This window comes from Porites lutea, chromosome 3 (assembly GCF_958299795.1).
Source record: "Porites lutea chromosome 3, jaPorLute2.1, whole genome shotgun sequence".
NCBI classification, from domain to species: Eukaryota; Metazoa; Cnidaria; class Anthozoa; order Scleractinia; family Poritidae; genus Porites; species Porites lutea.
Window position 1 is genome coordinate 8,088,118 of NC_133203.1, and position 27,825 is coordinate 8,115,942.

The 27,825-nt window shown below is 39.6% G+C and overlaps 1 protein-coding gene across 1 annotated transcript; it reads right to left on the reverse strand.

Annotated features, from left to right (window-relative positions):
* Window positions 1-1,307: 1,307 nt before the first annotated feature.
* On the reverse strand, window positions 1,308-26,565 carry LOC140930357 (aspartate--tRNA ligase, cytoplasmic-like). Its single transcript, XM_073380039.1, has 20 exons — window positions 26,368-26,565; window positions 26,182-26,275; window positions 25,592-25,621; window positions 24,274-24,331; window positions 20,830-20,922; window positions 20,620-20,722; window positions 19,725-19,827; window positions 18,997-19,071; window positions 17,148-17,204; window positions 16,920-17,031; window positions 15,807-15,854; window positions 15,511-15,597; window positions 14,750-14,841; window positions 13,498-13,553; window positions 10,488-10,556; window positions 6,980-7,057; window positions 5,662-5,785; window positions 3,921-4,032; window positions 3,117-3,188; window positions 1,308-1,874 (listed from the first exon to the last, which is right to left on the reverse strand). The coding sequence occupies exons 1-20, from the start codon at window positions 26,529-26,531 to the stop codon at window positions 1,783-1,785; spliced, it is 1,719 nt and encodes a 572-aa protein (XP_073236140.1). The 5' UTR covers window positions 26,532-26,565; the 3' UTR covers window positions 1,308-1,782.
* Window positions 26,566-27,825: the final 1,260 nt, after the last annotated feature.

Here is a 27,825-nt window from a genome sequence, read left to right on the forward strand (position 1 = left end):
TCGATGTAGTTAACCACCCACCTTTTCCCCACCCAAAGGTAACCAAAGCCATGAAGAATTCCCACGTGGCGGTGATTGATGAGAGGCTTCTGTGCCCGGGGGTGGGGGAGGGGGAGGGTAGTTCCCTTTAAAACTAACGGGGGTGCTCGTCGTACCTTTTGTGGATTGGTACCGCTTAGGGTGCTAAAACCTAAAATGACCGCTGCCAGAGATGATACGCTTTATGAGGTTAAAGATTTATGACGATACTTTCAAAAAGTCCTTGAGAAGAGACTCGAATCTCGCGCGAACTCGAACCAATGTCGATTTCCCCTGGATTTCCCTCTTACATTTACTGTAATTTTACCCTCGGTAACTCGAACCCTTGATAACTCGAGCCTCCCGTTAACTCGAAGTAATTTTTGTTTCTCTTCAGCTCATTTCTATATAATTTTAACCTCGATAACTCGAACCTTGTTATAAGCGCGTGACAAGTCGGGGAAAAAACCGTGTACTGAAGCCCGAAACATTGAATTTATTTCAAAACAACCGAGTAAATTCTTTGTCTTTACCTTTTTGTCACTCCAGTTGGTTAATTGCCTTTCTTTCCCATCCATTTGCTTATTTTCTTACTTCCGGCTATTTGCTTCAAACTCTCGATAACTGGAACTCCCGATAACTTGAGCTTTTTTCGTTTTCCCTTGAAGGTTCGAGTTGGGAAAACATGTCGAGGAGACAGATCAGATCGGATGAAATGTATAGCTACCTAGAACTTTTTCATCTAAAACAAAACTTATGTTGTTGTTGTATCTGGCTAGTCCCCAGTCCTCTCTCACCTCTCCGTGGTGGCGGCAGGCTTACATGAAGCACTAGCCGCCGCCGCCGTGCGTGCGCCGGTACGCCCTCTACCCATAGGCTACATGCCAGGGGCTTCCCCACAACCCAATATTACTATGATCATGGGCTCCTGATTTAGATTATGAAGGGGTAGGCAGCCTAGTATATTATCATTATATACTTTGTGCTTTTTTTTTATTGTTAAGTGTTTTGGAATTTAACAAACAAAACAAAGCAAAGCAAAAAACAATAACAAAAACATTGTTACTTGTTGACAACAGATTTATATCACGCAAAGCTAGAAGGAGGCCTTTTCGAATGACGTCTAGATCTAGAGAACTGTCTTTAAAGAGAGAGATGTCCATATAATAGGCGTAGGGATTATATGCCTCTTTGGAACAAGAAAGCTGTCAGTTGTAGAAGGATGTCCGTAACAAGAGGCTCTACAGTATTTTGTTCTCAAGAAACAAACGGCGACATGACAAGACACATCAGAAAAGAGGATTTTGTATTTAAAACTGGTATCCACTCACTGCTCTACATCTTTAAGACAGCGGTAAGCATGCAAATACCAAAAATAAATACCTAAACCGAGACTAAAATTCGTCAGCTGTTCTGCTTTACGTATTACGGTGAAAAAGGGCTTGTTTACATGGAAGTGGAAGACCCCAGGTAGGTGAGGTAACCCGCTTAGGTGGGGTAACCCGCCTGTCCATATAATCTCTGATTATAATTTGATCACGTTTACGTGAAAGGTGGAGTGATCATATAAGAGATTGTGTGGACAGGGGGGGGGGGGGAGGAAGCTACCCCACCTAAGCGGGTTACCTCACCTGCCTAAGGTCCCCAACCGCCATGTAAACAGGCCCAAAGAAATTAATTTTTATTCGTGGTGGCATATTTCTCATGTGAATGCTTGAATAGCTGTAATTGATTGGCACCAGTCCTTATTTGGTGTGCTGCCAATCAAGGAGTGACGCGCTTGGGGTCACGTGGGAACATGGAACTCTTCCTGATATTATGAAGGTCCAGGTACAACATGACCACTCGCTCCAGACCTGGGAGGGGAGAGACGGGAAAAAAGTTAAGTAAAGAATCCCAAGCGATACCAGTTGCAAGGGAGGAGACGGGAGGATCTACGCAGCGAATGGGAGGATGCGCGAAGGATGCGCGAACGTTTCCGACCATTTACCGAAATATCTCATGATGGCCGAAGCCTTCCGAGCTTCTTTCGATTGATGCCCACACCTTGTAGGCTGATAAGACGACAACAATATTCGCTCTGACGAAGAGCTAGAAATCGAAAAGTTAGCCTGCGTAGCAGGCCCCGGTTTTTTTTTGGGCGAACGAAGAAATCTCGAGGAAAAGTCAGCTTTTCGATCTTTCTAAACTGGGAAATTGACTTAATCAACTATGTCGATAAAACCAAATTTTTGTGTTTCACTACCGGCCACAGTTTCTTTCGAAACCAACCCCTTCATTCATTTTAAGGAGTTGTGTGACGAAATTTTATAATATTTCATACAGTAAAAACTGCCACCAAATTGAGTGAAATAAAAATAACCCCTCAAACTTTAATTAAAAGAAGGTAAATTAACACAGCAAATACAAAAGAAAGCACGGATGGTAAAAATTGAAGAAGATTAAAACGGATTGCTGTTGTGGCTTTTAAACCTTATTAGCGTAAACGTTTTTCAAAGTTTTTTTAGTTGTAACGTTTGAAATAATGCTAGAAAGACGTTTGTATGACACGAAGCTGTAATTCTGCCATTTAAAATAATTTCTTTGCCAACGTTAAGTTTCATTACGCATAAGGACCCTTAGCCTGCGTAGCAAGCGTTTTCGTTTGGTTTCGGAGCAAAGAAAGACCGAGGAACGGGATTTTCGGTTTTGGCCGCGCGAGAAATGGAACGAGAACCAATCTTTCTTCCCCACCCCTTCCATCCCCATCCTTAAACCTAACCTTGAACCCCCTCCCCGCTCTTTTACTCGCGCCCTTTTTCGCGAGGTCTTTGACTCTCGTTTCTCGTTCTTTGCTCCGAAACCGCACGAAAACGCTTGCTACGAAGGCTAAAGGACGCTTAGTTAGCAACTCTGCAAAATGAACTAGGTAGTCGTGACAAATCCCTTTTAAGATTTTCTCGCAGAAAGCTGCGCATTGAGCAGAAAACGCTCAAAGTCCTAATGGATTTCAAAGTCCAGGATACTTTACAAATCAGACAATTATTGTGTACACGTTATGTGAATATTTAACTAGAATACGGCCAAGATGATCAAGTAGAAAAGAAGAAAAAACTCACCTATTCCGCCTCCGCCATGGGGTGGAGCTCCGTAACGGAAGGAGTCAATGTAAGCTTTGATCTTCTCAATATCTGAATATATGAAAAGAAAATGAATAACTTTAATAGGTGATATCCCGATCGCAAAATGATAAAACTTGAGGCATTTGATAACTTGTTCCGTCATTTCGACATTTTCCTGTAGTGACCCGATGACGACGACTGTCGCGTTTTCCCGCCAAAATGATGCTGGTAACTTATCGAACAAATGCACATGTTACAACTTGTAAATTTCAGTGCTGTATAGTGTTGTGTTCTTTTCTTTTTCCTTTGTACTCTTCTTTTTTTGTGCAATTAAAACAAAAAACCAAAAAATGACCCTAGTTCACATGCGCGCACTACATAGTAAGAAAATGTCGTCCTCGTCTCTAAATATAGACTGCTTAGGACCAGCAAACTCTTCATTTTTGGCGAACGAAGAGAACGCGCGAGGATAATATCGCGTCTCCTATCGCGTGCTGCTCTCGCGTGACTTCTCGCGACTCCGCCAAATGGAGAGCTTGCTCGCAGGCTACTCTAAAGGTCTCTAACTAGACGTCGCATTCATGGTCCCTGGACATGAGCTGCTTTTTTTCTTTCCAATAACTTAAATTTGTGACTTAAGTTGATGTAGTGACAAGCAAAGAGACGGTAAAATTTAAAGCGCATTTGTGGATGGTCAGGAAGCAATAATCATTAGCATATGCGAGTGAAAGAACACCAAAAAACCTTCAACAACAAATTATCCAGGGTCGAATAGGTTAATAATGCAACAAGTAATCTTACCTATTTCATGGAGTTTAGCCCTCTCAGTCAGTAAGGTGGGGTCGTGTACTCGCTGAGCTCCTGACAACACTTCCTCTCCTCTCATGAACATGTCATAAGAATTGCTCCATTCCTTGAAAGGGAGAATACAAAATGAAATGTGAATAATGTGGAATCCCTTTCAACACTTAAGCTTTCACAAACTCGAAAGTGACTCTGGTTGTCCATTTATAAAATCAAGTTCTAAAAAGTCTATTACTCTTATTCAACCGACAGCAAAGAGCCAATTTTTAAAGCCTTGGTGTGATCAACTGACTTTCTCTACGGCCGCCTCAACGGTCTTTCTCAAGTCTTAGTGGAGAGCACGGACTTTTAAAGCGGGATACTGGAGACAAGCGAGAAACGAGAGAGGGGGATGATGGGAACGAGGGCGGTACGCCAGCGGGGAGTTTCTCCCCTTCCCATCACTCCCTCGAGCTCCGCCCTGACTTTACTTAATCATCAAATATCGCCCCCCCACCCCCCCCCCCCCGCGACAAAAAAAAAGTGATCGCGAGCTACTGGGAACGAGGCAATGTTTTCTAAACAGATGTCTCTATATGTCTCTATAAGCTGTGCCTATAACAAGGTAGCTATATCTGGTCGGTTGCTTCTGGCCAAAATTTCACACGTCCGTCTGTAACTTAACTCTCCACATTAACCGCAAATGTTGCACAAACACTGGGTTAGTGCTGTATTCAATAGACCAACCTGGAATTTCGATATATTAAAATTCATACTTGCCTCCGAGGCTTAGGGGGAACCATCTTTATTTATACACGGTTACAAACATCAGGTATTATCAAAAAAATCAATAATATATACATCCGGCTCCTGCGTGCTTCAAACGATGCTTTTTTTTTATGTCTCCGTCTTCCTGCAATCAATTTTTTTACTTGCATATAATTTATTTCTGTGTTTGCAGCCTCTGCAAACAATTTATTTCAAAATTTTTCAACCCCCCCCCCCCCCTGCCCCTTCCAAAAACAATGGTCCGTCCCTAAAACAAGAAATCTTCTTCAGGCTCAAAAATGAATAATACATTACTTTTGTTTTCTTCCCCTAAGCCCTCGTAGCCAAGTTTGAATTTTAATATTTCGAAATTGGTCTATTGCCGATGGGGCTCCTCTTCCAGAAAACTGTTTTGGGGTTTTGGGTCGCTATCGCTTTAAATAGACCTTATTCATGATACCAACAAGTGCTTTAGGATCGACGGGATAAAAGCAAATGTCACGTGGTATCTCAGGGGGCAAACAAGGGATAAACTTTGCCAAATACGAGTGATAGCGGTCGAGTCTACAGTTCGAGTATCGACAGGTTTTTCGCTATTTTTGCTTGCTGCGAGGACATTCACGGTCGCTAACTGCATCCAGAAAAAGTAGCAATGACCACTTTCACCCATAATTTGCCAGAATCGTTTTTTACTCATAATCTTTTCTCACTTTCTGTTGTCTAGAATAAACCAACTCGACCACGATTTTTTGTACTGAGAAACCGCGTGCAAAGACGGTGAGTATCGTGAATAAGTTCTATTGACTATTGCGAGGTTGCGCAGAAAACTGGGCCCAAATTCGTCCCCAAAAACATTCCCATAGTGCAATTCGACAAAACACCGACCCAGTCCCAGGCACAAACAAAAATTGGCCTGTAGCGGACCGACAGCTCACTTTGCGGGTGAATGAAAGAGAGTTTACAGTTTCTTATGTTGATTTTCAGTACTTACAGGGTTATGTGGGTCAGGCATGGTGTAGAACGGTCGAACACACAGCGGATATTTATCCAGAATGAAGAAGTCTGTGTCATACTTCTGTTTGACAAGTTTGCCCAACAGCTTTTCATTTGGAGTGCTAAAGGGAAAAGATGAAGATATCGGTTTGTCACTTGGATACAACAAGTAAAGACAATCCGTCATATACAAAAAGCCTACAATTATTTTTAAGTGATATTTGACATTACGAAGTAACTGAACTAAGCGCAAGTTTCAGGATAGTGGATATCGTAAAATTCCGAAAATAAGCCCAGGGCTTATATTTTTCAAAGGCCCTTTTGAGGGGCTTATATTCGGGGGGCTTATCTACGGAGGGAAATTTGCGTTTCAAAATTGATTGGGCCAGCCCTATGGTTGGAAGGAAATTTACCGTTTTTGCTTTTTTTTACTTTGTACTTGAGGGCAATTTCCAAGTACAAGTCCTCGGGGGTTTATATTTGGGGGGGCGATTTAACGGAGGGTTTTTTGCGTTACGAGAGTTTGGGGGCTTATTTTTGGAGGGGCTTATACATGGAGGGGCTTATTTTCGGAATTTTAAGGTATTAACTGAAATGTGAACGCTAAACGTATTTCCAACGATAGTCGTTTTTAATTACACTGGTGAAAGAGGACAATGCTATCAGCATATGCGGTATTAATTTAAGCGCGGCACGCTTGGCTTCATCCGAATCATTTAAGGCCTAAACTTCCCACGTCCACGAAGCATCAAATAAATAACGATTATTCACCGAAGTGGCGGTGAATAGTAGAGCACACGAAGGGGTAGGGTATATACTAATGGGTTTTATCCTTTAAAAAGGAGACACAATCATGCACATCGTTCTTAAAGGTAATATTCCTTTTCCCTCGTCCTCTGTCACTGTCAAGATGTCCTAGACTTCGAGCAGTTCTGCTACTCTCCTCAAGGATTTTAGAGAGAGCAAAATACGCGAATACAACTACAAATGTAGCTTCCCACGTAGACGTGGAATGCGTGAAGAAGCCTAAAAACGTCGGACCATTATACCTTTCTGGGAAACTGCCCACCTACCCCTCCCCTAAGCCAATATTTTCCCCTAAGTGAGAAGTGTTAATGTTGGCTTAGGGGAGGGGTAGGTGAGCTGTTTCCCAGAAACGTTTGATCCAAAACGTCTACGTGAGAGGTCACTGGAAATGGTCACCCGTGAGAATGCCGTGGACAGCAATTTTCACATGCCTCATTATTTCGCTTGCTCTACTACGGAAAGTGAGGGACTACTCAGTAGTCTACAGATGTACCCCATGGCTGTTTTACCTGAGATCTTCATCATAATTCATTTCAACACCAGCCTCCCTCAACATGTCAACTCCTTCACGGTAAGTAAGTACCAAGCTAAAAAAAATAATTAAAAAAATTAAAAAAAAAAAAAAAAAACTAAGGGCCTTAACAACAACTATTACTTTGTGCTTACTGATATGAGGGTACCTCAGGGTGACCACGAAGATTTCAACTTACTGGGTATAAGCAATACTAGTAGGCAGGATTTTGGACACCTGGGAAGTTCTATTGATTGTATTTATTCGTTTTTTCTATGAAAGAAGCTGGGGGTTATACTCATAGTAGCCGTGGAAAATCCACGGCCCCGGGGCAGCTCAGCATTGTACCTCATATGATGACAGTACAACTTTAATGACCAACACATTTCACTACGGCTGGGGATGATTTTCAAATTGCTCAAGTTTTTCTCGATTTGGAATGTGTCCTGTTGATTTTTTCTTGCTGTATATATGCGTTATTGACCAAGCGTGAGGTCAAGAAGGCTGGATATTGGCCAAGTTCCTTTTTGCCTTTTTCAGACTCCAAGATGAAGTTGAGGTCGATAAAAATGCCAAAAAGAATCCAGCTATCTTGACCGAACAAGTTTGGTCAAAAAAGGATTTATTTTATGGCCAAAAAGAGAACTTGTTCTTGCGGGACTGACATGGGAAATCCTGAGCGGCCACGATGGGCTCATTTTGCCTGCTCAAGTAACCAAACAGAACAGAGGATTCGCTTCTTCTTGCCTACTTGCGGATTTAACCATATAATGCGGCAGTGTGGCGTTGTCAACCAGCTGTTAGAGACCTTTGGATTCTAGAACGAGAACGACTACGAGTACGAAATTTAACTTTAAGGTTTTTGGCGTATTGTCAAATAATAGACACCCTGGACAGCTTCATTGTACATCTTTTTCACCAAAAAAATTAGCAATGTTATCTCGATTGAAGGAATTTAAGCCGCAAATCTCCCAGCCGCAAAATAATAAAACCTATAACACTTTAATATATAGATTTAGCCAGGGCTAAAAGCGAAGCTCTCGATAATATTTATAGTTTGCTCAACAAAATATAAAATCATGTTATGCTAAGCGGCGAAGACAACGAGAACGGTGAAAAAACAATAATAAGTCTAATTAGCAAAAAAACAACTTTGCTCGTGCAGCACACTTTTTTCGTACATTTCTTTGCCGTTGTTTTGCACGACCACAACGTGAAACTTCCAGAAACTTCCTAGTTACACGTTTTATGGAGGAAATGTCGTACCTGTTGTTGCTCACTTTTTTTCACTCGCTCATTGTCACCTTGGTGGCCGCTAGGATTTCTCATTTTCTCACCGCCGCTAAAAAATTTTCATGTTGTTCTTCCAACAAATAGCTCTTTATCTTCCGCTCTAACTCTCTGCCGCTCTTTTTCTCTTTGAGCTTCGCTGGCCTGTCGCCCATTTTATTTTTTCTCTTTATTCCAAATTTGTGTACATGACAATTAATCTAAGCTTAATACTTTAGACAACAAGGATACAGAAACAATTTCCACTTTCCGTTTTCGTCTTTATTGACTCTTTAGTTGTCTCTGCTTCACAAGACGCGGGTGGCTATGAGATTTCCCGCCAAAATAACTTCGAGTTGCATTTGGGTTGCAATACCTGTTGTTTGAGTCATTTTACATGGGCATGCTTGTAGTGCGGACGGACGGTCGGTCGGGCGTACGGTCACGTGATTACCAAAATTTCTCGGATGAGTAGATTACAAAATTTTCTTACCCATGGTGCTCCGCTTCGCGTGGAGCTCCGCTATAATTGTGTTTGCTAACACGACATTCTCGCCAAAACTCCTAGTAGAATGACGACGACTCTCACCTTTTGCCGCCGAAATGACGCTGGTTTACGCGTGCTTACTACTTAGTATTGAGAAAATCTCTCGTACTCGTAGTCGTACTCGTCTTAGAATCTAAAGGTCTCCATTACAAAGCAACAAGGAAGCGTATTATTCAACTTTCATTCAGGAAAATTCTAACGATCCTAAGCGTCTTTTCAAGTCTGTGAATATGCTTTTGCGCCTTAACTCTGAAGGTTGCTATATCCAAAGGCCAGTAATGATGCTGAACTTGCTAAAGCGTTTGCTGACTTTTTTGCGCACAAGAATAAACGCATCCGCGGGGAAATCGCGCGTGGCCGGTCTGTCGATGGAATGACAACAACCACGTTTGCTGTTAATTGTTTGACTTCGAGTTCGGATTCAGAATTCAAAATTTTTAAACCGCTAACGTTTGACGAAGTTACTCGGTTAATCAAGTTTGGGTCAATCAAGTCGTGTTCACTTGACCCTCTACCATCATCCATCATAGCCAGGTCTGGTGTTATCCTACCTAAGTACCTATGCTTACGAGGATTATTAACTTATCACTTGCTTCTAGTGAGATGACAAGGGAACTAAAATGCGCAATGCTACTACCATTTCTAAAGAAAGCCAAAGCTGACCCTGAGTTTTTTTAAACTTTCCTCCAGTGTCTAATCTCAAAAATGTTTCCAAACACATTGAAAACGCTGTTGCCGCCCAGCTTAATAGGGCCATTTATACGAGGAAAAATAAGACGCGTCTTACATAAGACGCGAACTGTACCATTTATACGAGCATGTCTTATCTAATAAGACGCGTCTTAGCTAAACCGCGTCTTATTTTAGACGAAATGTGCAATGTGCAACACGGAAAGTTCACGTCTTATTTAAGACGCGTCTTATGTAAGACGCGTCTTATTTTTCCTCGTATAAATGGCCCTAATGACTATCTGGTTTACAATGATTTGCATGCGTCTCTTCAATCTACACACAAGTCCTGCCACAGTGCTGAGACAGCACTAATGAACGTAGATAACGACCCCTGATAACGACGACGACGACGGCAGTGAAAACGTCTCTAAAAAAATGAATTTGCATTCTTTCAAACTTAATCGCGTCTATTTGGACCCGCTCAATATGTCAAATGCAGGCGACTTTTCCTGGAGTTAAATTCTTAAGGATTTTATTCAAGTTCAAAAAGAGGAAGGAAAATTTGTCGTCGTATGTCCGCGTCCTCCATAAAACGTCAAATTAGGAGGTTTCACGTCGTAGTCGTGCAGTGGACGTCAAAGAAATATACTAAAAAGCGTGATGCACGTGCAGAGCTGTTGTTTTGATCATTAAACCTATTGTTTTTTGAAGTTGTCGTCGTCGTAGTAGTTGCTTAAGCTCCCTAATGCTGTTACTGGACAGCAGTGAATCTCGCAGATAATGGCAGATGGACGCTGTGTGGTGACGAGCAACTGATGGAAAGATTGTCCCAAATTACAAGTTACCTCAAGTTCCACATAGTTTAGCCTGTGTACAGATGCCCCCTCCCCTCACAAAAAGGGGAGGGCGCGTCTGTATACAAACAGGCTACACATACTTGGGCTTACACCAAGAAGTAGACATTTTAAATCTTCAATGCTTTTGTTTAAAGAAAATCATTCTAATCATTTCAGCAAACCTTGGTTCCAGAAACTTGAATGGTTCACTGTTATACTGCTTCTGTACTTTGGCAATATCATCAGCATATCTGTTGGAGAAACAAGTCAATGTAAAGTTAAACCAGTAATCATTTTAAAGTCGTACTAAGGAATATTCAAACTCCCTCCATGTACGCTACACAGTAATTTTCAAGGAGTTATAAAAACTCCTCTAGCGGGATTAATTTAATTCCGTACAGTGTAGTTTTTTGAGGGAGAGTTATTTTAACTCCAAAAAGGAGTTAATGTCGTAGTTCCTTTCGCTAGACTTTACAATAAGTGTAATAAAATAAGACAACAAACAGATGGCGTAATGGGGGGAACACCGCTCCGCGATCGGCGTGGTGGACGACTTCCACAGCGTGACCATAAAGCCTTACTTATCTCCCCGGCGCTAATTTACACGCGCCGGATCGGACAAGTTCAGGTAGGTCCGAAAGAAACAAACTTAATACGGCCTAACACTCCACGGCACTACGAGCTGAAACCTCCGGCCAGCATCGTGCAACTTAATGGAACGGTGTAGGCAAATATTTTGTTCTAGGAACTTTATCTTATCAGCACTACGAGCCGACTCCGCCGGCACGTGCTGGAATACAATCAAATATAAAAGTTTGCGTTAAAATCAAAGCTTGGGGAAGTCGCCGTGAGACTTAAACCGAAAGCGAAAGAAAGCGGTGAGCCCGTGTTTATTAGGAACAGCAACAAAGCCTCCAAAGGGAGGGAAGGGTGGGAATTACAAAACTTTAGGACGGTTGAAGTAACCAACTTGGCAATACAGCTCGGAATGAGGCACAGGACTTTTACTAGGCCTTTTATAGTCCGAGTGCTATCACAAGGTAAGCCAATGAAAAATACTGTACTACAGAACAAAACGTGCACCTAAAGTGCTCCACGAGATATGCATGAGGAAAATTATTTTACTAGCCATACAAAACGAGCGATACATCAGAAACTAGCCTCAACTGCAACAAAAAACAAGGATTGCTATTGTATCAGTAGTTTCCCAGCTATAGCCGTGATTTTACGTACTACCCAGTAGTTTTACCCACCACGAGTAAACTTTTACGAGATTTGATAAGGGCTATAGCATAACACTGCGTTACATATTGTTGATTGAGGGCGTCACGCTCCATTAACTGCGTTTTACAATTGAGTTGTAAAACTTTCTTTAAAAAACTATTTTTCAGGAGTAAAAATCACCCCAGATTTGGAGTTAATACTGAGTAGTTAACATAACCTCCCAAAAGGGGGTTATCCTGTACCTAAACTGTTTACTCCATTTGAATAGGTAATAGCATGATTAGTAGTGATGTTTGGCACAAATACCACGAGTGATATTTCAAAATTGTTATACTTAATTTCACGAGCCGTTAGGCGAGTGAAATTTGAGACAATTTTCAAATATCACGTACAAATCATGTTATTATTTGTTTATACTACTACCCGCGAAAGGTTGTAATTTTCACATGTAAGTTTTTCAAATTAAGCTGAAATACCACTGCTCTAAGCCAATCAAACTGCAGAAATTTCTCATGTAGTAGTATAATTGGAGTTATGATATCTCCCTAAAAATTATTGTGGAAGTGAAAACATTATTACAGAAAGGTGTCAAGGTGTAGGTATCGTCGGGAGCAACTGAATATCACTGTTTAGTATATACTAAAACAGTGGATAGTGTTTTCCGCGCGCTCTGATTGGCTACTCAATCAGTGAATATCCTGCACTATTCACTGATTCACCGACAGTTCCTCGGAGCGAGCGACGCCAAACTCGTGTAAGTTGCAAGCAAAATGCCTTCCCGGTTTGCTGCCGTAAACAAACAAAGAAATTTCACAACTAATCAAGCAAGCTGTTTCCGAAATACACGAAGAAGGTGACGAAGTTCGGATTGGAAGTTTTAACAGGTAAAGCTTTTTTCTTTGACACGAATTTATCGATAAAACCGGTGAAAAAGTTTTTTGTTTACAAATGCAAATGAAGCTTAAGTCTTGCTTACTTTATTTAGTTGAGTTGTTCATAAATAAGCTTAAAACTAAATTTAATAATCTTTTTTTTATAGAATGATTTTAAATACAAAAAGAATTCACAACTCCTTTTGAACAAATTTCCCCGCAAGAGCTAAACAAATGCCTTCAAAAGTTTTAGTTGCCGGCAAGAAAAAGCGACGGCCGCGGCCGCCCGGTCATTACGCGCCAAAATTGTAATCGTTGGCAACAGTATTTGAGTCAAAAATCGTCGTTTTTGGGCTCAATTATCTCACTGTTTTAGTATATACTAAAACAATTACTCACCTCAGTGTCGGTGGCTAGTCGTGGATATTTACCTCACTGCTTCGCAGTTCGGTAAATATCCAGGACTAGTCACCTCCACTTCGGTGAATAATTGTTATTTATTCTGAAAAACTGCATCCAACAAATGTAAGGAGGAACGTCTGCGCCTCAGCGACAGAAATTCCATACTGATGGCGTAATCAATGTTTGCATAATAAATCCGGTAGCCATTGGGTTCCAAATGTAAATTTGTTTGATTCTATGTTTTTCCTGATCGATTTTGTTAAAGTTTTGTGTTCTTCTGCGATGCTTTTTCTAAAGAAGAATATATTCCAGGAATATTGACTGTTTTGTAGTAGATTTACCACGTTTACATTTGACCTTTGTGGCCTTTTGTCTTTTGTCAGTCATTCGTAAACAATATAACTACTCCGTCGACCAATCAGTGCTCTTGACCAGATTCCGGACAGATTTTACGTCATCAGTACGGAATTTCTGTCCCTGAGGCGCAGAAGTTCCTCCTGGCGAAACGTCCCTAGCGGCGAAGAGCGAGGAGAAACGGCTGTATTCGCAGGTTACAGGGTCGGCGACGGCAGCAAAACTGTCGCTTAAAAAGTGAATTCACATTCTTTCAATCTTCATCGCCATTATTCCAACTCATTTACTTTGTGAAATGCAGGAGAACTCTAATAATAGAAAATGGTTGACGAAACGTTACCTGTCACGCAATCCCTTGAAAATGTGAACAAATGTTTGACCTATCATATCAATCACCTGTGGTAAAAAAAGACAATCATTTGTTTGTTGAAAAGTGAGAAGCCACAAATAAAATGCACCATCAAAAACCACATAGGAATATGAAATAAAAGGTATGATTCGTCAAGGCTTTGGAATGTGTCCACAATCATAAATTTAATTAATGTACAATGTAATCCAATATGGGCCATTTGGATCATTTTACGTTTCTGTGAGACTGCCCACCTACCCCTCCCCCAAGCCAACAATTAGCCCTAAGTGAGAACATAGTGTTATTGTTGGCTTAGGGGAGGGGAAGGTGGGTAGTTTCACAGAAACGTAAAATGATCCGGCCATTCTTCCATTCACAGGTAATTGTAATACAGTCAAATCTCCATGTACAACCACCTCTCGAAAGCGACCCCCTCTCATGACTGACCACCTATCCTAAACACCAAATAGTTTCCCAGTCAAAACCTTACAGTTGGAACCCCTAGTAAACGACTACCTCTCGTAAGCAACCGCGAACACTTTTTAGGATGACTGTTTTAGAATTTTCCATTGTTTTTAACCTCTTCTAAGGGACCATTTTATACAATGGTCTGATCTCTGAGATCGCTGTATCTACTACATTTACTCAGAGTATGGAAAGAACTTTTAGACACAACATGGATGACACCAAATTTGATGTGTCCGCACTTCTCCTCGTAAAGGTCACTTGCAGATCGATTCTCGTAAGCGACCACCTCCCGAAAGCGACCACTAACTAGGGAGCTTAAACAACGACGACGGCGACGGCAACGAGAACGGCAAAAAAGCAATAGGTTTAGGTTGGACAAAACAACAACTTCGCACGTGCATCACGCTTTTTTGTAACTTTCTTTGCCGTCATTGCACGACTACGACGTGAAACTGCCTAGTTTCACGTTTTGTAGAGGACGCGAACACAAGACAACGCCTTTCGTTTTCTTTTTCTGATCTTTGATACTGTCCTTTAGAATTCAACTCCAGAAAAATTTGCCAACATTTGACGAATTGAACGAGATGGGATACGCAAGATAAAGTTTAAAGCAGCGCAAATTCACTTTTTAAGTGACGTTTTCGTAGCCGTTGTTGTTGTTGTTACTTAAACTTCCCACCCTTTTCATTTTGGTGGTCGCTCTCGGGAAGTTCGCCCGTACTTTCCGTTGCTTCACACTTTAAACTTACAGATCTTTCAATACTATTTTACCTACCTCATGATAATGTTCACTGAAAGTCATCTCAATATCAAGACCAATAAATTCTGTTAAATGCCTGTGAGTGTTGCTGTCCTCAGCCCGGAAAACTAAATTTAAACAGCAAAAAAAAAAAAAAATACAAATCATTAAGAGAGGGTCTTAATGGGCTTAACTGTCAGCCATTGAGAAAGGTAATTTTGTACCATCAACCATAAAAAATGCAGATCAATATTAACCGTCGAAAAATTTCAAGGTATACAAATCTCACTATTTCAGCTGATCTTTATGGACTTTTGGCTTCTAGAGTCTCTAAGCTGAAACACTAGTTCTCAAGTTCTCAAGAACGCTCTATCTAGACATTACAAGACATTACAACTCACTTATTTCTGAAAGTATTTTGAAATTTTAAAGGTGAAAGGCCAAGTCAACCTCCAAAACACAACGGTTAATATTAATTTATACAGAAGTAAATATTTACTCAAAATCTTGGACTAAATTTCTACTTAATAACCGCGAATCCGCCGGCGTCAACTTTCAACCCATGAAGCTACCGTCCCACCGATACCCTCTTAAAAAACTAGAAGAAAAACTACCTCAAGCAACAAGGTAATTCATATCTATGACGTTTAAAAAGCAACCAAAGACTAAAAGTACACAAAGCTATTGCACTAGTTTTGCCTTTTTTAACATTTTGCGAATGAAATATTGTTTTTTCCATGGTTGTAATCACGACCACCTTTCTGGCAAAAATGTCGCTTGTCAAATGGTTTTTATACCTGAGCCAATGGTGAAGACTCTGTCAAAGTCAGCACAAAGGACCATTTGCTTGTATAGTTGAGGAGACTGAGCTAAGTAAGCTTTGCCTGTGAGGGGATGAGAAATAAAAAAAAAGAGAATACAGTCACATTACTCTACAAAGATATTGACCCCCCAAAAAACTTACTCCTAATACAACTTCATTAACATCATTTCACTGTTACACTGTTTTTCATTACCACATGTTACAAAATGACAAAATAAACATATTTCACAATTTTTTTAATATGTCAAGTTGACTGAGAGCTTATAGTACCTTTAAAATAAGTAACTTCAAATACATTTGCGCCCCCTTCACTGGCAGCTATAAAATAAAATAACAACAACAAAAAAAACAAGTTGAGCATTACATTAATTAAATAGCCAAAGAATGCATATGTATTGGGGGGTAATTTAGCGATTTTTATGGGGAGGATGTACTGCTGGAACCCCGGACCCCTCAGCCTATGCCAGAGCTAGTTCAGCTGAAGCTCCTATACTAGACTAAACTCCCAAAATCCCACCCTAACCAAAAGTCACTATTTCCCAAAAACTACTGAGGTTGACAATTTCTTTGCTATCAAATTGAGTTGCGGGTAAATTTCATATTTTTGAATGTTAATTCCCAGTTTCCCTGGTCTAAGCTAAAGTTTTCAACCAATTCTTCAGTTTGCTGGAAAATGATACCCTATTCTAGACCCAAACTCTACGATTTTTATACCCTATCCCAGACATATTTGCTTGAAAACCACACCCTTCACAGCAAATAAGCAGAAAACATCCCACGTAATTGTATTTAAAAAGAAGTCCGTACAAAGCTATTTTAGGTGGAATCTGTGCTAAACACTCTGCCAGTTCACTGACAGTCTTCATTTGCAATTCACAGCAGCAGGTATCTACTGTATGGCATGTATATGGCAGCCCCTGGGATATGCACCAGGACATACAGTTGCTATTTCAAGGAAACGTAGCCCACATGGTGACTTCTACAAAACACCGAGTACTATTTTTACTTACCCCCTCCCCCAGATGGGATTTGACTAATAATCGCTCAGTCGTTTGGGGTGCTGTTTTCTTTTCCTCCCTCCCACCCTGGGGGCTTTTCTCAAGTCCTTGGATTGTTTATTAAAGATGTCCAAACAGATTTACTGACTTGTTTTTGGCTGAGGTGCGAGGGGACCCAAGGGATAATTAAGTTCAGTTGCTGGTCAACAGCACTTCAACATAAGATTCCTTCAGAGAGGGCATTTAAGGTGGGATGGATGGGAGGGGGTGGCTTGACAAAGGCCAATTTTTTCTCCTGGTTTCTCCACCTAATTATAGACACGACCCTTGAGAATAGTTAAAGTTGGCATAATTTTAATCAGAATAAATTACAAATAGATCAAACCTGAAATTATCTTGGGAGTGTGTATTTCATTAAATCCTTGAGAAGTGAGGAATTCTCGGAATAAATTGCAGACACCAGCTTGAATGCTGAAAATAGCTTGGTTAGGAACAGTCTGCAACATAAAGAAAAAAAAATGATAAATTTTCCTAAATGCTAATGGGCATAATAATAGAATGGTCAATAATCAACAAACATGGCAAGATGTACACAAAATTAATAACAACAAACCCTTAGGTCAATAATTCTGTTGTCCAAACGGGTGTCCTGGTTAACATGAGCTTGCTCCTGAAATGATCCAAAAATATTCACTTAAATTTAAGGAAGTTCCTTTAGGATAAATCCAGATCAGGATCAGTGATAGGAGATGACTTGGATCGTGGTACATCAAATGAGCCAATGTATCCTTTTCCAGGGTGGATTAATCAGTTCTTTTGATTTGCTCAGATCAGAGTGATCTCAGATCACTGATTCTGATCCAGATCATCCCAATGGAACGGACCCTTAAAATTTCAAACAATGAGATCTTGACTTGATCAGCTTAATTACCCCATAACAAATGAAATTGGAGTGTTTGATTGGCTATATTTTGGAATTAGAAGACATGGAATTAACCATTTAAGTCCCAAGAGCAACCAACATCAATTTTCTCCTAACAACATCAGCAGATCATCAAGAGTAAAGGTTATGAGAATTACTAAACTGATTAACAAAGGGGGAATGCTTTGATCTTAAACCAAATTCTCCCAACTATTCTTAAAAAAATGTATGGAGATCAGTCTGGAGAATTTGTATGTGGATCCTGGGGCTTTAAGGTTAAATCAGCACCATATCATCTGTAACCCTGGCTTAGGGAAGGCAGCATGGTCAAGTGCCCAATCAGAGTGATGGACTAGTAATCCAGAGATCCAAGTTCAAGACTCGTGCACCCACTCTGCTCCCAAGACATTTAAAAAACAATCAAGAATACACAGACAGTCAGCTCTCTTGTAATGGAAGACTAATATGGTGGTTGTACACCTAAATGAAATGGGTACCAAGAGTTGCATCCCTACCATTCAGTCATAGAGAGATGGCCGCAGATTTGACAGACACAGAATAATCTTAACATGCAAAGTAAATGGTAAAGTCACACACGAGCCAAAGGCTTAAATGGCTGAAGCTTATCCTGGTTTCCTAAGCATGAAGCATGCCTAGGAGTATTGCTACTCCCCCCTGGATGGGATGCTAGTCCATCACAGGGTTACCCCCCAGCAGTATGTTGCCGGTACACATTTACACACCTGGGTGAAGAGAGACAAAGTGGAGTATAGTTCCTTGTCTAAGGAAACAACACAACGGGCAAGGCTTGAACCCCAGACCTCTAGATCCGGAGTTTGAGGTGTTAACCACTTGGCCACACACACCTCCACAAACCTTAACATGTAAAGAGTATTAAATAACCAAGTATATTGAACCTCAAAAAAACAACAACAAGCAGAAAAAATTGAATCTCCCAATAATGTAATGTAAAGGCCATTTTCAGTTGATGTGTATCTTGCGGTTCTGTTTTATCCTTGGTTTAATATAATTTTCTTTCTTTCAGCTGCATTATCATACATTACCATAAACAAACCATAGGAAAATATATGTAATGTTGTGGTTTACTTTCATCCTTGGTTTAAATTCTATTTTCTTTTGTTCTGAGGTACCGTAAAATTCCGAAAATAAGCCCCTACATATATAAGCCCTTCCAAATATAAGCCCCCCAAACCGGTAATGCAAAAAACCCTCCGTTAAATCGTCCCTCCAAATATAAGCCCCCCGGGGGTTGTACTTGGAAAATTGCCCTCAAATACAAAGTAAAACAAAGCAAAAACGGTAAATTTACTTCCGTCTATAAGGTTAGCCCAATCGATTTTGAAACGCAAATTTCCCTCTGTAGATAAGCCCCTCCAAAGTTTGAGTTTGAGTTTGAAACAAGGGGAAATAAAACTTAAACCAGGGACAAAACTGATCTTCAACATACGCCAAGGATAATATTTGAACACAAATGATACACAATGTTCAGGGCATCTCATGTAGTAGATTTAGTCCTTACATCATCAGTTTCAGGGCGTGATGCATCTTCTATCTGAAGAGGTAGTCTAGGCTCTGCCAAGCTCACCACAAAAATCTAGGAAAATATGATAAAATCATCGGTAATGAAAGACACAAAATGGTTTTCTGTTAACTGAACAGGCCTAAAACTACAAAAACTGGGCAGAAAAGGCACCTTCAAGCTTAATTTGAGAAGCTCAATTTTTTGGGAAAATAGTTTTTGCCCAACATTTGCAGCAATTAGCTGAAGTCATTCATTCATGACAGCATAAGTTCATAGAGGGCAGAAATAGAACAATTTTTTTGTTGGTATTAATCTGACATAAGGGTAGAAGGAAATTATCCATCACAACAAAAACTACTGAGAAACAACAAGAAATAAGCTCAACATAGAAAATTTTTGTTTACGTAGAAAACCAATACTAAAGTACACAAAGAATTTACTCTGTCAAGGCAAAAAATAATACTCCATATCCCGACATCAGAAGCGAAGAATTTTTCCTGTTTCTTTTTGATAAATTGGGATCCATCTGTATTATTTTGTCTTCAAGAAGTAATTTATTAAATAAATAAATTTTATTTATGAACACAGACAGATTGTTTTAGATGTTCTAACAGACATGCCACACCCACAATTTTCCCATAAATTATTATTTGTCAACGTTTTATTGTTATTAATAGAAATGATGAAAAAACTGAATATTATTTTCTTGAACAGTGCGTATATACCTTATCAACAGAGATTTCCACATCTTCTTGAGAACAACTCTGCACTTTCTGATCTACAGATTTAACTTCTCCCTCAACATCGATAATGGATTCCCTGTTTATCCTGTCAAAAAAAATTAAGCCAAGAGGTTAGGAGAGCACCTTTTATTACTGTAGCACAATATGTACAGAAGTTACAGTGTTGCGTAAGACAAAATCATCGATCCCATTTTGAAAATAAAAGGCAGTCTATGTACATGTATGTGGCTACTGCTTTATTTTTTGCAGAATATTGCCATAAAAATGTAAATCATGATCCAATGAAATTAAATTAAAAGAAAAAAAAAAACAACAACTATTTGAGCATCATCGAGCCAAGTAACCCAGAGTTATGTGTAAAAGAACTATAGTGTACTTTGTCTTTAACACTTAACTACCACATAAATTAATGTACATCTATATGTCATAAATTTATCTATTCAGAGAGAGATGAAAAGTTGTCAGTACACCCCCAAAGCCACTCTTTAAGATGACCAAGGGAAAAAACATATGAGCTGGGACTCCAACCTGGGATTGTTTGTATGGCAAAGAGACAAAAAATTGTGGAATTGTTCTGCTGTCTGCTGTCAGCAACATGAATTCAAGGAAAATAAGCATTGTTTAAAGTGGTTTTACTTGAGTAAGATTATTATAACTCTACATGCATCTAATGATGTTTGCGTTTGAGGTCTCTAAGGTTGTTACAGTTCCTTTCAGCCAAGGTGGAAGCTCAATACAGGTTTGAATGTAAAACTTCCAAAATACAACAGAGAGAAGTTATGCTCCTTGCAGCTCGATCATCTTTAGTATATGTGATTACTATTTGCTCAATAAAATCTTGGTTTTGATGTTTTTGCAAAGAAATAAACATCATTACCCTGCGGCAAACTTCACCATTGCTTTACTGATGACATCATTGACAGCACAGACTCCTTGGACAGTGTACTGGCGATCACGCAAGATCATAAAACACTGCTTACCTATCACAAAAGAAATATGAATTGCATTGAAACTCAAAACAGTACCAGAAACTAAACAATATATGGAAGAATTATTGAAATAATCCAGCTTAAGATAAGAAACAAACCTGTTCCTCTTGTAGTGTGAAGCCGAGCTCTTACCAAGACCCTTTTACCAACAGCCTCTGATGTCAAGTCTTTAACTTTGGTCCAAACTTTGGCTGTAAAAACAACATACGGCACAAGTTATCATTTCAGGCTGTTATCATGGAGTCACTTGGGGCAAACTAAAGGGTTAAATAGGGTCAAAACCCTAGTTATCCATTTTAGGACGACTTCCACATCACAGAGGTGTCCATTGACCCTATAAGCCCCAATATCCGCATACAAATTCTCGAAACTGGTCCCTATGAATTTCCATAAAGAACAAGTTGAGAGAATTTGATAGAAGATCAAAGCATTTTCTCTTAGGTGTTTAATTCATTAAGTCTAACAACCTAGTCTTTTCTCTTGATTGTGTATTGATATTTTAAGGAGAAAATTGATGTTTGTAACTTTTAGGACCTAAAGGGTTAAGAAAGACTTGACTCTTTGTGATGATTACCCACAAAGTGGATCACATGAAGATTTGATCATTAACTTTGCCTTCTTGGAAAAAGATTGTGCTGAAGCATAAGTACCAGAGCTGTGATTTTGTTTCTTGAAAGAACAGATGTCCAGCTTAGTCACCATTTTGGTTGGACAAAACAAAAAGGTGGTTGAACCAAAACATGGGCGCATTATTATGTGTATTTAGCAAAAAATTGGCAAGGCAAACATGAGTAGAATAATATTACCACCATATACTCAACACAACAATTTTTTTCCTTCGTAAAAAATTCAAAATTACAAGCACTGTGGATAAGACTTTAATCATCTGAAAAATGATAGTCTTTGATATTAACTTTGTCCACAGTTAATAAATTTTTGTTTTTCGGACATGAGCCAATAATATTACAGGGAGACATTAGGGCCATTTATATGAGGAAAAATAAGACGCGTCTTACATAAGACGCGTCTTAAATAAGACGCGAACTTTCCGTTTAAACGGCACATTTCATCTAAAATAAGACGCGGCTTAGCTAAGATGCGTCTTATTAGATAAGACATGCTCGTATAAATGGTACAGTTCGCGTCTTATTTAAGACGCGTCTTATTTTTCCTCGTATAAATGGCCCTATTGTCCAATGACTGACTGATATTTGCAGCTCTAACAATACTATCTTTCTCTTAACAGACAACCTTGTTTTGCAGGAGAACTAAGACGATCCACTACCGAAGAATACTCGCAATTGTATAACTGATAATGTTTCATCCAGTAAGCAGGTGTACAATTCAAAGGGTGTTAGTACTTGCTCTCCTATTCCTCTTTTCAGGGCAATCTTGGTACTGTTCATTAAAGATTCTGCGCAGCCATTCTGATGTGGCGCTGCTAGTGTAGAAAACTGCCATTTCATTCTCTTTTCTGCACTGAGTTCCTTTAGCTGTTTCACATCCCATCCCTTGATCATATCTTGTAGCTCACATTCTGCGCCAACTAACTGCGTACTGTTGTCACGCAACATCATAGCTGCACTGCTCTTGTGTTCAGGCAAGTGGAGATGACTCCATAATGCTTTGCGGTCTTGTTTCTACTGATTTTTGCTATGTAAGGGCCAAAATAGTCACATGCTGTGTAATAGAATAGAGGCATAAATGTTTGTAGACGGGTTTTTGGTAGATCAGCCATAAATTGTGTTTCCACCTTAGCTTCTAATTCTCAGCAGGGTACACATCTGAACTTTATGGTCTTAGCTAAATTCTGAGCTCTAAGGATCCAGTAGGTCTTTCTAATCGTTGTAACTGTTGTCGCACCATGGCAGGTGCAGGTTTGTCTCTGAATGTAAGCACAGTTTAAGCACAAATACATCAGGCCCGCCCTCAGTTTCCATATTTCTCTGTGAATACCGGTGAACTTGCTGATCCTGTTCAGGGATAAGGACTCTATGGTACATCTTAGAAATGTCCCCTGCCACTGCTACCTCATTTTCTCTAAATCAAAGGATAACTCCGTAAAGGCTTTTTAGCAGATCAGGTTCTTTCATCAAATAATCTAAGGACCTGACACGGACACAAATATCTTCGTTGTCCTTTCTTCGTCTTCTCCTCGGACCTTTGCTGTCATTGTGGTAACATCATTGCCAGGGTTTGCAAATTTTATTGATGAGTGGAGTCACTGTGACTTCTGCTTCACAAATTTTGGAGTCATTTTGGAATATTTGGAGTCAAGTATCACAACGACAAAAGCCATTTTCAGACTTTCCAGCACGTGGTCCTGGCATGTACGCACTATTGTGAGGGATACACGAAGTAGCTGTGGGAGTCCGCTGGCCTGGAAAGCTCAAATCCATGTCGGTGGTCATCGAGTAAACTTTGATCGTAATTTACCCTCTTCCTTCTTTGTCGTGCAGTATAATTCTTTTATTTTCATGATTTAATTAAGGTTTACAACATTTACAATAATGTAAATTGTATTTGTTGCGAAAAAGGTAAGGACAAAACTGTGTTTGTTACCAAAAATTTCTGGAGTCGAAGTGGCTACCTGTTTGTCACCAAAAATTTCTAGTGTCGAAGTAACTCCCTCCGTAACCTCTGTGGAGTTATCTGAACAATTTTGGCATAAAATACGCCAAATTTGGCGTATTTGCAAACCCTGATCCTTGCCCTTTAGACGCAGTTCTTCTGTCCGGGATAAGCAGATCAGGCTGATTTGTGCACTGGGACAAGGGACTGGTAACCACTTCTCAGAGGGGCAGTGGCTCGCATGCGGGATTTCATTTCACTTGTCATCCACGTAATCAACATTTCTAGCGTGACCAGACTTTGCGGTCGTCAGAAAACATCTTTTGTTCTGTGATGGCTAACACGTGATTATTGTCCATGTCATTTTGCCACCCAACTTCCAAAAGGGTGTTGAAACTTCGTTTCACAAGGTGTACACCTGCTGGGTGTGTACGAGGCTACACAAATTCCTTAACTATGAATTCCTTGCATAGTCCAAAAACCTATATTAACAACTACATTGGTAAGAACATCTCTCTATTCTAAGACGGATAATAATTATATAGATTTTGCCAGCTATAAAAGCAAAGCCCTTGTAGGATCCTTAAAGAACAGTCCTTTTGAAGTAATTCAGCTTTCACCATCTCAAGCTAAACACAGATTGTATATGCCCTGAACTCCAAGCTAGCAGGTGTCACTTTTTACATCGGCTAACATGAAGGGATGGATGTATAGACAGATGATTCTGTCACAACCAAAATGTCTTGTATGTATAGATAACCAAATTTTATTACCCATGGTTCTCCACTGCAAGTTTTTTGTGCGCAGAAAGAGCTCCTCTGTTACAATTTAGTGCCAGTCACACAGTGTTCAGGTTAGAAAGACTTGATTGATCTACATATACTGTGTACAGAAGGACAAACAAGGTGTATTTGACTTTTTAAGTAATAATAAAGAAGATTATGTCAACATTATTACTAAAATAAACTTACAAGTTTTCTCCTGAGACTGTGCCATTGGAAGAATGGCATAACGATCTTTTGAATAGTCCTGTTGATTTGGATGAAAAAATTGTTAAAATTTGTCACCAGTATGTCATAAAAATGTGATTCCTTGCATGTTCAGGGTATGGAGGGCTTCATTATCTCAACAACAAAAAAGGTGGGCACATTAGTGTGACCAAAAGATCATAATTATAGTAATAAAATGGGACTTCATCCACTAACAGAAAAAAATTAAATGTCATTGCAGTGGTTGCACAACATCAGGGATTACAATACTTATACCTATACCATCCCCTCCTGAGCATGAGAATTAATAGAAAGCCTAAGCAATGATGACAGCGATAGCAGCAAATACATCACTATAAAAACGTTTCCCATTTTTTCAAAGTTTTTGTGATTATTTCAAGTGCCTTGAAATGTCAAATGCAAGTTAATTTCCCTGGAATTGAATTCTTGGGTACCAAAGCTAAGTTAAGAAAGAGAGAAAAATTTTATTGTGTAGTGTTTAAGTCCTCCATAAAAATAATGTACTGTGAGGGAATTTCACATTGTAGTCATGCATTGACAGCAAATGAAATGAAATGAACAAGAAAGTGTGCTGCAGTGCAGAGTTTGTTGATTTGCTTGTTAAACCTACATTAATTTGTAATGTTTTTTTGACATCCTCATTGCCTTTGCTGCCATCATTGCAAAAGCTCCCTTATGTGTCAAACATGGGTCATCATCACTCCCCTGAGTTGCTTTATGATCTACTGACTTAATAACAATAATTGCTGTTGCCGATTATTGGCCTGCGCAATCTTCTAATCGGTCACCAGAACCTGATACAAGCGGGTACACAACCATGTATCACTTTTTCTTTGAGTCTGTTAAGTGTGTTCCTAGGGTGTAATGTCCTGTTGCCCAAAGGATGGACTTTTTCTGTGAGAATTGCACCTTATTATAACTAACATCTACAGGCCAAGTACGTAATTATGCAGATGACTCTGAAAGGTGTGGGAATTTTTTTTGATTTAGTTAACCCACAAATCTTAAACTTTTCAAAACAATAGTGAAATTTTCTTAGAATGACAAACAAAAGCATTGTTCTCCCTGGAAACAGGGCTGGAATTGGATATATAAATGAAATATTTTTTTTGCTGGGTATCTTTTAACAAGAAGAGTGGTTCAGCTCTGTTACAGAAAAGGGAACATCATCTTCATGTATTTTGGTCTAATACATGTATGTAGGGTACGAATTCCAGGAAGCCGCACACCCCATCGGAATTTTCCAGGAGCATCCCCTCCCACGGAGTAAAGATCTTACCTCTGCATCTTTTGCGCCAGCCTCCTCAGCCTAGACACAAAACAAAACCAGTCATTAATATATTTCTAGAAAACCATTTCTTTTTGGTTCATCCCCACCCACCTCTCTGGTAAGTCAGACTGTCTGCTTCATTTTAATTCCACACAATATTAGAAGCATAATTCCTCCAGGCAAGCATAATTTTGAGCAACCTAGGTTTCATGGGTGAGGCCAAAAAGCATAACACTCATTTTATATAAAAACATAATCTGTCAGAGCATTATGTGACCAACCATGGAACTGTATTCCAAAAAAATGACAAGATATTTAAAAAATTCCTTGACAAAAATTCAAACAAAAGAATCCATACTGATCGCCCATTCGCTGAGTATTGGTTTCAATTGTTAGCAACTTTTTAAAAAAAACTCAGTGGAAGCAAAGACGAAATTTTATCAAATAAATACTGAATGTATTTACCCACCTTTCGCTTATCACAAAGACTGTTCCACTTTCGATATTTAATCCTATTTTTGGGCAAACTTTACAATCCCCGCGTGCTAAACCGATAATAGCAAAATTATTAAGGTCATACTATTAAGAATTTTTCCAACCTGCTTCGCCTCCCTTTCGGCCTTTTTCCTCTCTTTTTCTTTCTCTTTCTCAAGTTTTTTCAAAGCATTTTTAGACAATGGCTTTCCATCCGGACTGAAACCCCAAAAAATGAACAATCAATGGAATAAATGATCGATCAATTAATATTAAAACATGATGCAAGAGAAACCAACTTCGCGTCTTACCCTAAAGGAGCGGCTTTTTCGTCGGTCGGTGCGCCTCCATTTTCCGAGGACATTGCTAATGATCTCGTCAAAAAAGCCTTGGCAACTAAAGAACGGTTGTTCCGTGCAACGAAAAGTATAGAGGGCGCTCTCCCAACAACCCGGAGAAACCGCCACGATAGCATGCAAAGAGAAAAGAAATTTAGTCACACAGAGTGAATTTTAGTCAGGCGCACCCGGCCGGGACTCGTGCCAGACCTCTGACAACAGTCGTACCGATTTTTGCACGCTCCCGAGCACACATCGCCTGCGTGCAGACGTCTCCTATTTCCTTTGTTCGGACGTCTGCACGCAGGCAAGAGTTCAAACCTCCCCCCCTCAACATCTTAATTCATACCCCACTTCTCTAAATTAAATGACTTTTTGGCCTAAACCATGTTCTCTCGATACAAATATTATCAAAAACAGGCGAAAAACGATCAACGACAAAAACCTTAACAACGTTTAAAATCAGTACAAGTATGCAGACGGGCAACATTTTCGCACAACTTATCTCGCAACATTGTGATATCTTTTTACTGCCGTGACGCAACATTTTCTACCTTGATATCATTACTGCCGTGATGCAACATTTTCTACCTTGATATCATTTTACTGCCGTGATGCAACATTTTCTACCTTGATATCATTTTACTGCCGTGATAGAACATTTTCTACTTTGATATAATTTTACTGCCGTGATTCGACATTTTGAGGTCAAGGGTTCGAATCCCGTACAAGCCTGAATTTTTTTCAGGCTTTCTTTTCGCAACTGCAAAAGTTGCGTATATAACTACGATGATCTTCCTTAATATAGCAAAAATATTGTCAAACTCTTGGCAATAAGCCAAACCATTCACACCGTGTGCTGCGAGGACGATTATTTTCCAAAGGGAAAATTTAAACCATTTAATAGTTTGTTTCACTCAGAGTACCCTGTTTTTCCAAAATGCCTGTTTTCTTTTCCAAATTTGTTTGCCGTGCGTTTTCTGTAGGACGTATGTAACGAAGATAAATGCTGTGGGAGTTGTGACAGAGCACACGGCAGACATTCGCGTCTCTTGGCTTGTTTACGTTCGCACGTATTACGTGCCTTTGCAACTTTGAATCAAAAACGCGAACTCGATTATTTCTTTATTTTGGGGGACGCTCAAATAAAAAGCGTGCTGCACGTGCAAATTTGTCTTTTTTGCTAATTAGAAAAAAAAAACGTGATGCACGTGCAAATTTGTTTTTTTGCTAATTAGAAAAAAAGCGTGCTGCAAATTTGTTTTTTTTTTTCTGATTAGATGCCATTTTCAGCATTTTCCATTGCCGTCCTCGTTTAGCATTACATGATTTAATATTTTTTATTTAAGTATTTTTGACCGGAGCTTCGCTTCTAGCCCTGGCTAAATCTATATGTTAGACTGTATTAATCAGTCACGACTGTAAACCTAA

Excerpts from the sequence above, each read along its gene's own strand:
- LOC140930357 (XM_073380039.1), bottom strand. The coding sequence starts at position 26,531 with ATGCTATCGTGGCGGTTTCTCCGGGTTGTTGGGAGAGCGCCCTCTATA. Across the intron at positions 24,332-25,591 it reads CTGGCGCAAAAGATGCAGAG|GACTATTCAAAAGATCGTTA; the intron begins GTAAGATCTTTA and ends CCAAATCAACAG. Across the intron at positions 17,205-18,996 it reads CACGCCCTGAAACTGATGAT|GAGCAAGCTCATGTTAACCA; the intron begins GTAAGGACTAAA and ends GGATCATTTCAG.